Below are 12,736 nucleotides of genomic sequence, written 5' to 3' on the forward strand. Positions count from 1 at the left end.
GGGGGAGTGTGGGGGGGGGAGTGTGGGGGGGGAGAGTGGGGGGGAGTGTGGAGGGGGAGTGTGGGGGGAGTGTGGGGGTGAGTGTGGGGGGGGGGAGAGTGGGGGGGAGTATGGGGGGGAGTGTGGGGGGGGGGAGTGTTGGGGGTGAGTGTAGGGGGGGGGAGTGTGGGGGGTGTGGGGGGGAGTGTAGGGGGGAATGTGGGGGGGGGGAGTGTAGAAGGGGGAGTGTGGGGGGGAGTGGGGGGGAGTGTGGGGGGGAGAGTGGGGGGGAGTGTAGGGGGGGAGTGTGGGGGAGTGTGGGGGGGGGAGTGTGGGGGGGGAGAGTGGGGGGGAGTGTGGAGGGGCAGTGTGGGGGGAGTGTGGGGGTGAGTGTGGGGGGGGGAGAGTGGGGGGGAGTATGGGGGGGAGTGTGGGGGGGGGAGTGTTGGGGGTGAGTGTAGGGGGGGGAGTGTGGGGGGTGTGGGGGGGGGAGTGTGGGGGGGGGAGAGATGGGGGGGAGGGTGGGGTGGGGGGATGTGGGGGAGTGTTGGGGGGAGTGTGGGGTGGGGTGGGATGTGTGGGAGTGTGGGGGGGAGAGTGGGGGGGAGTGTAGGGGGGGGAGTGTGGGGGAGTGTGGGGGGGGGGGGGAGTGTGGGGGGAGTGTGGGGGGGAGTGTGGGGGGGAGTGTGGGGGGGGAATGTGGGGGGTGTGGGGGGGAGTGTAGGGGGGGAGTATAGGGGGGGAGTGTAGGGGGGGAGTGTGGGGGGTGTGGGGGGGAGTGTGGGGGTGGGAGAGATGGGGGGGAGTGTGGGGGGGGAGTGTTGGGGGGGAGTGTGGAGTGGGGGGAGAGTGTAGGGGGGGGAGTGTGGGGGGTGGGGGGCAGTGTGGGGGGGGGGGGGTGTGGAGGAAGGGGCGGGGTGGAGGAGGGAGGGGTAGGGAGGGGCGTGCTGGGGGGGTGGGGGGCGTGTCACGTGACCTAACCGCCATATTGTTTCGTCGTCAAGCGCCATTTTGTGGCAGTAAGCGGCGCAGTTCGGAGGCTCCACAGATGCGCTCCGCACAGAGACGGGGACATTGAAATCACAAGTTCGCCTTTAAAGTAAAAAACTTAACTCGTTTATCCTCGGCAAGAGTCATCAGTCAAGAGCCGACCATGAGCTACGGACGCCCACCGCCGGATGTGGACGGCATGCACACGCTTAAGGTGCGGCGCAATAGCGGCCTACTAATCAGGCCTAAGCCTATCCTCGTGTTGAAGTTAAGGATTGTGTAACGTTACCGCGTTTGCTTTAAATGTTATCCGCCGAAATGTTATATTGTGAGGGCGCAGTGGTCGTTCGTAAGTTCTTACGCCGTCGTGTGTTTTAATTGTGATGTTCAGGAGTCGAAGAACGCGTCCGAATCGGTTCATTATTTTAACGGCGTCGCATGGACAAAGATGACCGAGGAGGTTAAATGTATTTAAATTTTTCTAATTATTCAAGTTTAATTTGTATTAGCTTCATCGCCGGTTCGTAAGATGTTGGTGGCGATTTAGAGAGGCCTAGAACCAGCATTGTATTTATAATATTTGATGATGAGTTTGCGATTATAAATGTCGAATTGCTTCTTCTTGGCTGGAATCTTCCACGGGTAAGTGTCGCGTAACAACTGGAGCACGTGGTGTGTGCAGTCGTGATATTTATACTTGTAGATTTGAAGCTTTCGTGACTGCAATTATTCATACTCTTTGATTTTTTCGGTAAAGTCACGTAGGTAAAAATAAATAATAAGAATAAGTAATAGGATTAATTTTGCTGTTATTTACTTATTTTTACCGACGTAATATATACCTTAATGTGAATTAAAATCTGATTTGTTTGAAGTTTTTTTTTTTTATAATTTGCTTTAAATGTGTTATTGTTACGGAATCAAGTTGTGTAATATTCTAGATTTGAAGCTTTCGTGACTGCAAGGATTCATACTCGTTTTTTCCGGTAAAGTCACGTAGGTAAAACAAGAAAATAAATGAGAACTAAATTAAATCACATACTCTTTGGTTTTTTTCGGTAAAGTCACGTAGGTAAAAATAAATAATAAAAATAAGTAATAGGATAAATGTTATTTATTTTTACCTACCTAATATATACCTTAATGTGAATTTAAATCTGATTTGTTTTAAGTATTTTAAAAATAATTTGCTTTAAATGTGTAATTGTTACGGAATCAAGTTGTGTAATATTCTAGATTTGAAGCTTTCGTGACTGCAAGGATTCATACTCTTTTTTTGGGTAAAGTCACGTAGGTAAAACAAAATAAATGAAAACAACTAAATAAAATCACATACTCTTTGGATTTTTCGGTAAAGTCATGTAGGTAAAACAATCAATAAAATAAATGTAAACAACTAAATGAAATCACAATACTTTGTTTTTATCGGTAAAGTCACCTAGGTAAAACAATCGAAAAAAACAGTATTGTGTAATATTGGCCCGTGTTCTGCAGTGTTGGACCGTCGCTTAATATTTGTCATGCTGGACTTGCGTGTATACACTGTCGAACATTTCCTTTGAATGTATACCGTGGCAGTCTCTTGCCTTGTATTTCATTGTTTGGGAAGTCGTTGTTGGGCTCTTCTAATCACGTGTTGCGTTTCTGTTGCCATGAGGTACGTTCACGATCGATGGTGTCCCTTAAATAACACACTTGAGTTATTCCTCCGCACCTCCGATTGGCACGGTCGGCGACTTATGGTGCAAAAGTAGTTGAACATAGTACACACTTTTAGAAATGCTTATTTGTGTTGTCTCCTTGTAAGTGGATTCGCAGTAAATGCGTTGATATAGAAAGTGGCCAAATCGTAGGACGCTCTATACATAGGTGAATATGGCTACTTTTTGTAGTTTATATTTAAAAGGTGAGGTAGTATCAGGCTATGCGATCAGGGAAAAAGATTCAGCGGGTGATTGAGGCGCAAAGTTTCAAGCATGGAGTCTTGGAAGTGAGCACAAGCAGGATGGGGTGCTGCGGTTGCCAGGAGATGTTAACTACCTCGCCTGGTATACAGGGGGAGGTCGGGGGTTCAATCCCGACCCTTGACGCCTGCTGTATATTTGTAGTTTTCGTGTTCTCCCCGTGGTGGTGTGGAGTTTTCTATGGATTCTCAGGGTTTCCCCACCATTTATAAACATGCGTTTAGACTACGTATTTAGCTGCTATAAATTTCCACAAGCCACTTAGTTGAGCTATTGTTTGTGGCCAAATCGCTTCTGAAAAGTTACATCTCCGCAGGCCTTACCTGCTAAGATAAAACACAGTTTTTAGATAAAGCCGCCACCTATTGAGGATGTATTTGCTGGAGCAGAAGCGTGTGCAGGGAGGTAGAGCGAGATGAGATCTAAAAGTTGCTGAGCGCGTAATTCAGGTTTCTTGTAGTTTATATTTTACGAAAGGCGAAAATAGAATTGGCGTGCTTCGTACGATCCCCACGTGGCCACGTCTACCCCCCCACACCCCCCTTGTCTCAAAATGTATCTTTGGTTTAGCTCTTTTACCTCATTTAATATTTAACACGTTTTGTTAGTGCTGTAAAAGCAAAACGGACCCTCGATACATTCGTCAATAACACTGCCTTAGGAAAGATATCATTGGCGAATTCATATCACCTTAATTATTTTATTGACGGTGTTCATTTTTTTTTTCTTTTTTATCGCCTACATCCCTTTAATCTTGGAACGGCTCTCGGCAAGCCACAACATGAACATTTGCACGTCACGTTTGGCCCGCAGCCTGCGAGTTGATGAACCCTCTCTCGTCGTTGATCCTTGAATGATGAGAGGTTTTGAGTTTTCTCATTTATGGGTGGAGGATGTGGAAGGCAGGCAAGTCACATTGTGAATCGGTTTGTAGGTGCGGACGGGAATATAATAAGTGGTGAGCCTTACGAACTCTAATCCGAATCGCGGCAGTTGATGAAACCCGATTTAAAAGCTTCTTAGCTCACAAGGCAATTCTAAATAAACTTCTTGGTTCTTTCGGTAAAGTCACGTAGAAGGGAAGTAATAAAATAATAAAAATAAAACATAATAAAATAATTATGTGAGAATTATTTTATGTTTTATTTTGTGAGAATTATTTTATTATGTTTTATTTTGTGAGAATTATTTTATTACTTCCCTTCTACGTGACTTTACCGAAAGAACCAAGAAGATGAATCCCTGCAGTCATGAAAGCTTTAAATCGAGATCTAAATAAACTGTGAAAAAAACCTGTCTTTTGCTTTATGGTGACGTTCGAGCCACATTAACATCTGCGCGCGCGGTGCCATTCTCACGTCCCTCCCGCGCATTGCAGGTGGACAACCTGACGTACCGCACGTCACCCGAGATGCTGCGGCGCTCCTTTGAGAAGTACGGCGACGTTGGCGACGTGTACATCCCTCGCGACCGCTTCACGCGCGAGAGCCGCGGCTTCGCCTTTGTGCGCTTCTACGATAAGCGCGACGCCGAGGACGCCATGGACGCCATGGATGGGAAAATGCTTGACGGGCGCGAGCTGCGCGTGCAGGTGGCGCGGTACAGCCGGCCCGCTGACCCCTACTTCCAGCGCCGTGCCGCACCGCGGCGGACGCACGGCAGGTTAGTTTGTGTCGTGCTGGCTGGGTATCGTGGCAGTGTGGAATGGGGGAGAGGCAAAGCTTTTAGGTAGAGCAGTGGATCTCAACTTTTTGGTTATTGTGGGCCCCAATCAAAACCTTGGTCCTCCTGTCCCAAAAACACAGCCGGGGGGGGGACACACCCTTCGCTGTAGCGTGTGGCACCGATATCCCTGCCGCAGTCTGCGCCCCGAGGGGGTTGATTGGCTGCTGGTCAGTGCGAGTTGATAAAAGCAGGGAGTGTAGATGTGTTAGCATAGTGACAAGGATGCATTTTTTTACAGCGCTGTATTTTGGCAATTCGTCATTAGCAGCAAATTGTTCAACGCCTTTGGTGTGCACGCCCATTTTCGTCTGTGCCATGGTGGAGCAGCAGCAGCAGCGGACGACGTCGTAAAAGCTATTCGCGCAGCTCGAGTCGATCTCGCTCGCACTCCCGCTCGCGCTCTCGCGACCGTAAGGACCGCAGGCGGCGACGCTCCAAGAGCCGCTCCAGGTGGGGACGCGCACGCACGTTGAGACTAAAACTAAACTTGACTTGAAGCTTTCGTGACTGCTGGAGTTCATGTTGTTTGGGTCTTTCGGTAAAGTCGCGTGGATAGGTTCAAATTAATAAAAAAATAAAACTACGACGTTTCGATCGCAACACAAGCGGTCGTCATCAGGCGGAGATAAAAGGGGGGTAAGCCTCGAATGCAGCTGTTTATAAAGGTTTAAAAGTGGGTGTAACCCAAGTGTTAGGGCAGGGCACACGAGTCTAGGTCAGCAGTGGATAGAGCTTCCTGTAGAGATGGAGCCTAGGCTATGATGTAGCAAAAACTATAGATGGAGCCTAGGCCAGCAGTGGATAGCGCATGCAATAGGCATGGTCTACTAGAGGTATTCTTGGCCAGCAGTGGATAGAGCAAACTATAGCCAGTAGTCTAGGCCTGCAGTGGATAGAGCCGGGCTCCTCACCTCGGCTCTCCCCAGCGGTTGCAGGTGGAATGAGTGGAGAAGTTTGAGGGGTTAAACAAACTGATGAGCATCGGAGATTGTTATAAATGGAGAGATGATGTACTCGAGAAATTGTAGCCGCTTGTGTTGCGTACTCCTAGGTTGTTTTGGTAAAATCCTTGCAGTCACGAAAGCTTAAAATCTAGCTTGTGTTGCGATCGAAACGTCGTAGTTTTTTGTTTCTCTCATTTTTATTAATTTGAACCTATTTATGTGACTTTACCAAAAGACCCAAGGAATATAAAACTAAACTCTTTTTTTTTTATTTTACCGCCTGAGAAGGCGCACTGAGTTGGATGCAATAGCTCTTTTTCAGAAGTGACCTGGCCAAGAGTGATAGCTCAACGAAGTGGCTCATGTGGAAATGTATAGCAGCCAAACACTCTAAAACGCATGTCGATTCTAAATGTTGAGGGAAAAGCTGGAGGACCCGGAGAAAATCCACGTGACCATTGGGAAAACATGCAAACTGCAAATATTACAAGTGTCAGGTTTGGGATCGAATCGACGACCTCACAGGCGAGCAGTGTGCGATATGTATTCCCTGTGGCTTGTCTTCGTTTGGGCCACGACTACAATGAGGCCCACCATTTCAAAATGTCCCTCTAATTGTAGTTATTTCGTACTTAAAGCATTTTTGCCATGCTTATAACTTGGCACGCTCTGTTTAGAGTATTTGGCTCCCAAAATTTTCACTTCGTTGATCTATTACTTGTTGCCAGGTCACTTCTTAAAAAAATCTATAGCTCGGTGGGCCTTTCCTGTTCAAATCGTTTTTTAGTTCACTTTGGTACAGCTTTGCCCTCTGTTTTTAACGGCGCTGCCCCTACAGGTCGCGGTCCAAGTCGGACTCGAAGAGCCGCTCCCGGAGCCCCGCCAAGCAGCACCGCAAGCGTACATCCAAATCACCCTCCAAGTCTCGCTCCAAGTCTAAGTCCAAGACCCGCTCGCGCTCCAAGTCTAAGCAGCGTTCGCGATCGGGATCCAAATCCCCACGCAGGTCTGCATCACCACGCAATCACGGGGAGAACGGCAACAAGTGAGTGGGGGGTGGCGGGGGTGAGCACGTTCGTGGTTAGCTGGGTCCGTCGCAAGACATTGTATATTATTCAAAGTGCGGGTTAATTTATATAACGGGTTGCTTAATGCGCGTTAACGGAAGACGCAATCTAAAAGGAAAATTGGCACCGGAATCTGTAACTCCGATTCGTAGCCATTGGGGGGGCATGTTTACTCTGCTGCAGTAATATGCTGGCGATATTTGTAGTCTAGTCCGAGTATAGCCATCACGAGTTTGAAAGTGCTGGTTGCACACTGGCATCTGTTGACTTGACAGGAATGTCGTCGTTCACCGAGGTCCCTGGATGGATGAATTGTTACTTATAAAAATGTAAATTATTATTGTCAACTGCACAATGACAGCCCTTACCGCCATTGCTATCTTCTCTCACGTCTCGTGATATTACAGTCTTCATTCATTCCTGCACATCAGCTAATCTCATCACTCCATGTCCATGGTGGACGTACTTTGTGGCATTGTTCCCTACTTTGGCTTCCATTCCTCACAGATCTTTATAATCGCTTCCCGCCATGTGTCCTGCACAAACCTTCACCAAAAGCCAGTATGAAGTGTTTACTTTTTCGTGGTCCTCAATTTCATCTTTATTGATTTCCCAGCGTGCATCTCTCCATGTGGCTTTGTGTAATTGGTCAGCTTTTCTATTTTCTTCATCAATGTCTGTTCAGATTCGAGTATCGGAACAGGTAATATGCACTCGTTGGAAACCTAATTTCTTAATTGTGTTTAGAGACGTTGCATGGATATGTATGGCTGTCATGATGTAGTGACATCACAGGAATACCTTAAAAGGTTTCCTGAAAACTACTCTCATTTAGTTTCCTCACCGATGAGGATTCAATCTCGTGTTGGACAGCCCAGTTGACACACAACTCAAGTGCTTTTTAGGTTTGCGTCTTTTAAGAATTTACAAAAGTATTGCCTTGTGTTACTGTTAATGTTGATTGTTTTGCATTGATCATTTGCCCTGAAATGCATGACTTAATGCTGATGACCTGTTTTATTCTTAGATGTAGCTCTTTATGACATACCGTGCTATAAAGTACATATAAATGTCCATTATTTTAAACAAATTGGCCAACTAAATTATTCTTCATTTCGTTTTAACTTTATTTGCAACATTTTTATCGCTCCTAAATTTAAATGTTCTCTTAAAATGTGTGCTTTGTTGAAATCCCATTTTGACTACATTTATGCCAACAAACATGCAAACGACAAATTTGGCCCCCCTTTTTTCTGCGGGTATATTCGTATGCGTCATTTAAACGGGCCCACCCTTGAAATGTTTGCGTCATTTTGGTAATCCCATTGACTGGCTCAAACCGCAAAAAAAAAACCAAATTAAATCCAGAGAAGAGATATGTCATCGACCCATTCGAACGCAGACTCTGGTGTGTAACGCGACGTAGTAGTTGATGACAGGCGTGCCTTTTGACGGTACACGAATGCGATGTTGGTGTGTGCCAATCTCTATAGCGGAGGCGGTTGTGGCGCAGGGGGTGGGGGAGAGCGGGGTTGGTGTTTGGCGCGCCCGACGCTGACCTGTGCTGCTGCATTTTGAAGCGTGCGGCTAGACGCCGGAGAGCGGCCCTGCTGATGAGAGCCGGCGTTACTGTTGGGGGTCGGAGTAGCTGGGTGGTGTGGCGCTGTAGCTGCCGGCTGGCGGTTGAGGTGGTGTGGCGTTGTTGTGGCTGTTGGTGGTGCTGGAGCGCATTAGGGAGGAAAAAAAGGCAAAGTGATTATCGGTGGTAAAGTGGTAAGGGCCAAAGGATAAATCTGTTGCCGCTGCCCCCGCGGTAAGTTGCTACGGAGTCGGCGGGTGACAAGGACGGTGCGAAATGCACGTCTGCAAAATGAGGCTCCTCCCCATGGCCATCCTTTAACACAAGCAGAGACTGCTGAAACGCTGTGGCCGTTCTTATGAGCCACCTATTCTATACATTCGTGTGCAACAAATGTACACGTAGTACGTGCAAAGCAACGTTAACTGCCAGTGATAGAATAATTTGCATGCAATCATTGAGGTAACTTGCTCGCATGACAGGTTGTCAGAACACATCACTCGGAGCTTTAACTGAATCCCACCACAGTTAACGTTTAGAAAAACCCCAAGTTCTTCACTTGCAGCTTGTACAGAAGTGACTGATAATTGTTTAATTATCGTAACATTGCAAATGCAAAAACAGACCTGTCAGTTTGGGATGGAATTCAGTTTTATCCGGTGACACTACGCATTAAGCACACACTCTACACTAGCAGATTATTTAATACAGTCGCGTTTGTGAATGCCGGCTCTTCGTGTGTGTAATTGTTGTGTGTGCTGTTTGTTTTCACCCTGCAGATCCGACATGGGGAAAGAAGACGAAAGCTAAAAAAAATTTGTTGGAAATCTACGACTCCATTGGAAATCATCGCCAGTCTGGCTGTTTCTTACGACTGCTGAAATGGCATAGGTGGTCTGCGAGGGTGAAATTCACGAAGTATAGTTGTGGATTTTAAGAAAGTTGTTTTTCTAATTAGTTTTTTTGTTTTTGCATTTAATCGTCAGTGAGAATTTTGACGCAAACAATAGCAGTGTCCGGGGCCCCCTTTTGAACAACTTCCATGCTATACATACAAATTTGAGACGATGCCAATGAGCAGCCAAACACTGCTATAGTTTTGGCGTGGTGCTTGTGTACACGTGTTGTATATATATGAAAGAAAACAGATTTTTTGCTTTGTAGACTTGCGCAGAAATATTTAGGTTGTGTTTTTTTTATTTGCAACGTTTGTGTCGACTGTGTGCAGTTTTGTGTTTTTGCAAATGAAGACTAACCACATTGTGTTGTATTTTCTGTGCATCAGGCGGTGAGTACACTAGCGGTTGTGTAGTGGTGGTGGTTGGTGGTTAGGGTTACATGATGCGGGCGGAGAGCAGAGCTGTGTTGCTGTGCAGGAGTGTTCAGCTGCGGGAGTTCCTCAGCTCTCCAGCCCCCAGCCAATGCCAGATGCAAATGTAATGACACAACTCATTTTAGAAGGTGCATTCAAAATTAAACTATCATTTCACTTTTATTTTCTTTATTTTTTTTGTTTGACGTCGTCCAAGCGGCCAATGCAGTGGTGGGAAATTTCCGAGTTCAGAAAATACCATTTCAAGACTTTTATTTGGAATGACTTGTTACTACATTTTTTGTTTGGCCGAGTGGGGGCACAATGTTTTAAGTTGTAAGCTCATGGTCGAGGCGTGGCTTGACCCCAACATCCTTTTTTACGGTTGATAAAATCTAAACTTGAACCAGATGAGCCAATTGACATCTCTTTTGGAAGGTGAGAACTGGAAAATAAAAAAATGCCACTGCAAATTTATGTCGGTGCAAAAAAAAAGAAACGTTTAATCCATAGTTATGTGGAGATTAACTTCCCTATGCTCATTTGAGCAGGGGGAACATTTGTACCACTGCTATAATTAGTCTCTAGGATAAAAAAAATTCGTACTTACACACCTGCCTACACAACATTTTTGTAATAAAGACGTGTACATTTGTTATTGTTAATTCTACAACTGGAAATGCCTCCTATTAATTTAATCTGGCAATGACTGCAGTTGGCCTTTTACATTCATTGCATCTACTGAAACCCCGCGGAGGCATTTCTTCCAGTTGTAGACCATATGACTCGCGTAGTATTGGATATTATGCTTACAATTTGAAATTGCTGTGCGTTTCTATTAATAAAAAACCCCAAAAGTTAATTGTGTTGCTTCATGCTGTCGCTTGCAGTGGAGTAGTCGGCACACTAGATGGCAGTGTTTGGACCATAGACCGCCCTTGAAATTAAATGTTTTTTTCTCCTGTATAGCCTAAACAGACTCGGCAAGTCCATACGAGGGTTATTTTATTGCGTGACTATAAACGTCGTTAAACCCGCCACCTGCCCATTAATAAGGTTTGTCAAAGTAAACATGCTTATTTAGTTACTAGTCCGGCACGCCGGTGTTTTGAGGAAACCCGCAACCTTTACAGTTCCAATACATCTGTGTGCTGAACTCGTAACCATTTGCCAAATTTTGTTTATGTGACAAACCTAATTGGTTGTTTTGGGTGGTGGCAGGTTTAACGGCATTTACACAATCTAACCCAAAAAAAAAACCCTTATGGATAATATTGATCATGAACTCTCATGTGTTAAGCAGACTTGGCAAGTGCTGTTAGTGAGCACTTAACGAACGCTGACACGGCACAAGGTGGAGGGTGACCAGCACCATGCCCTGCCATCTTTGTCGCAACTCGTGGTGATGTTTGCACATTTCACGAAGGACGTAATTAAGGCGGAGTCGACACAGGACCGGTTCAGATAATTGTCACTTGCTACTGGCCGTGAATGGGAAGCTAACTCGGGTAGACGGCCTAATAGTGCAGCTTGCTAACTGCTGCACTGCCACTCCCCACTAGTTTAATCCCTTTGTGATATCCTTTAGTGTAAGCTGGGTTACTGATGGATGCTTGAACCCAGAGTTTACATATCCCATTCCCATCGTTGCTATCAACTGCATAGAAAAGGAGTTCACTGATCAAAAGGATTGGGGTTGTGCTAGGTCACCCGTCGCCAACGTCAATTGTTCCAATTGGACTTTCAGCCAATACCATTCTATTTTCTACCTACGTGACTTTACCGAAAAAAACAGAGTATGGATTCCTGCAGTCACGAAAGCTTCTAATCAAGATTCAATACCAGATGTTTCACTTCGGCAGTAAGACCTAATGTGGCTTAACTTTAGCGGGTGCCATTTTCTTGCTTTGGTTGATAAGAGTGAATTAAGTGCTTATCGTTATGAAATGAGTGCGGTTATCGTAATTTAGACTTTATTAAGCCTTATAAATACAGTGACGAAAATGTGCTTGGCTTATGCGGTGTCAATTTCCGCTCTGGCTTGTCTATTTCGATGCTATCTCCAGTTTCGAAATTTTAATTCTCAATGGAGTCCACACACAACAGTCCAAATCAAAGCGGTGGACAGAGTACTGTACTTACCCAGGAATTTTGCCTGTCGTGGATTATGAAGTCAGTTGCGAGTGATTTTATGGAAGAGTTTCAGGCCTCCTCTGTCGTTGAGGGTAGACTGTGACTTGCACTGCACTTTAGGGTGTAGCGGTGGTGCGATGTTAACCGTCTAGCCTCGTATGCAGGAGTTTGTGGGTTCGATCCCAACCCTGACGCCTGTATATTTGGAGTTTTGCATGTTCTCCCTGTGGGCCGCGTGGATTTTTCTCCTTGTCCGGTTTAATCCTCCACATTCAAAAACACCCGTTTTCGTTCGACTATTTGGCTGCTGTACGTTTTTCCACACGATAACACCGTTTCATCGTAGCTATCCATTTGTGAGAGCCAGGTCACTTGAGGAAGATCGATATTACTCTGTGCCTTTCCTGGTTAAATAAAAAGTTTGGTCTATGCTGTTGTGATGATACTCTTAGGTTTTTCGGTAAAGTCACGTAGGTAAAAAAATTAATAAGAAATAATATATCTTAAAGATAAAATAATATTATTTTATCTTTATACGTGACTTTACCGAAAGAACCAAAGAGAAATATAATTGAAAAAATAGAAATAAAATAATAAATCACGGCGTTTTGGAGGCAACACAAGTCTCCATCATCAGGTGGGACCGTCACAGCTCGATTTACTGTCTCTGTTGTGATGATGTCATGGTTGGCACACTGGAACTTGCAATTCAGATGTCTGCTTTAATCTCGTCTCTCCACCGCAGGGGAAGGGGGGGGGATCTCAGCCTCTGCCCTTTTGTAAGTGATTCTGCGCGGGAGGGGAGGGGGGTATTGACTCAGGCTGTCATCCCTCCGGTATCGATACAATAAGCACCACTCTGTGAGCAAGTCAACGACACAAGTGGGTTCTCACGGATAGGCTCGCTCGCCTTCGACAGGAATTGACACCACTGGCATCTCCAATTAGCCACGGTTGGCCATGTACGATGCGAAAGAAATTCCAACATCCCTCCAGGAGGTAACTACCAAATTCCTTGATGATCTTGACTATGTGCAGCGCCT

The 12,736-nt window shown here is 45.8% G+C and overlaps 1 protein-coding gene across 4 annotated transcripts; it reads left to right on the forward strand.

Annotated features, from left to right (window-relative positions):
• The first annotated feature begins 972 nt into the window (after window positions 1-972).
• SRSF2 (serine and arginine rich splicing factor 2) lies at window positions 973-10,422 on the forward strand. Of its 4 annotated transcripts, none has more exons than XM_061558133.1 (5): window positions 973-1,183; window positions 4,312-4,595; window positions 4,986-5,108; window positions 6,441-6,647; window positions 8,250-10,422. In XM_061558133.1, exons 1-5 carry the CDS (start codon window positions 1,133-1,135, stop codon window positions 8,281-8,283), a joined length of 699 nt encoding a protein of 232 aa, XP_061414117.1. In that variant the 5' UTR covers window positions 973-1,132; the 3' UTR covers window positions 8,284-10,422. The 4 variants fall into 4 exon arrangements, with proteins under 4 accessions (XP_061414117.1, XP_061414128.1, XP_061414145.1 ...); XM_061558144.1 differs by having other exon boundaries at window positions 9,028-10,422; XM_061558161.1 differs by having other exon boundaries at window positions 6,441-6,608; window positions 9,028-10,422.
• The last annotated feature ends 2,314 nt before the right edge of the window (window positions 10,423-12,736 follow it).

This window comes from Lethenteron reissneri, chromosome 3 (assembly GCF_015708825.2).
Source record: "Lethenteron reissneri isolate LAM-NWPU_2019-01 chromosome 3, ASM1570882v1, whole genome shotgun sequence".
In the NCBI taxonomy this organism is placed as follows: Eukaryota; Metazoa; Chordata; class Hyperoartia; order Petromyzontiformes; family Petromyzontidae; genus Lethenteron; species Lethenteron reissneri.

Coding starts and splice junctions, on each gene's coding strand:
- SRSF2 (XM_061558133.1), top strand. CDS start 1,133: ATGAGCTACGGACGCCCACCGCCGGATGTGGACGGCATGCACACGCTT. Junction 5,109..6,440: donor CGCTCCAAGAGCCGCTCCAG/GTGGGGACGCGC, acceptor CTGCCCCTACAG/GTCGCGGTCCAAGTCGGACT. Junction 6,648..8,249: donor CACGGGGAGAACGGCAACAA/GTGAGTGGGGGG, acceptor TGCATTTTGAAG/CGTGCGGCTAGACGCCGGAG.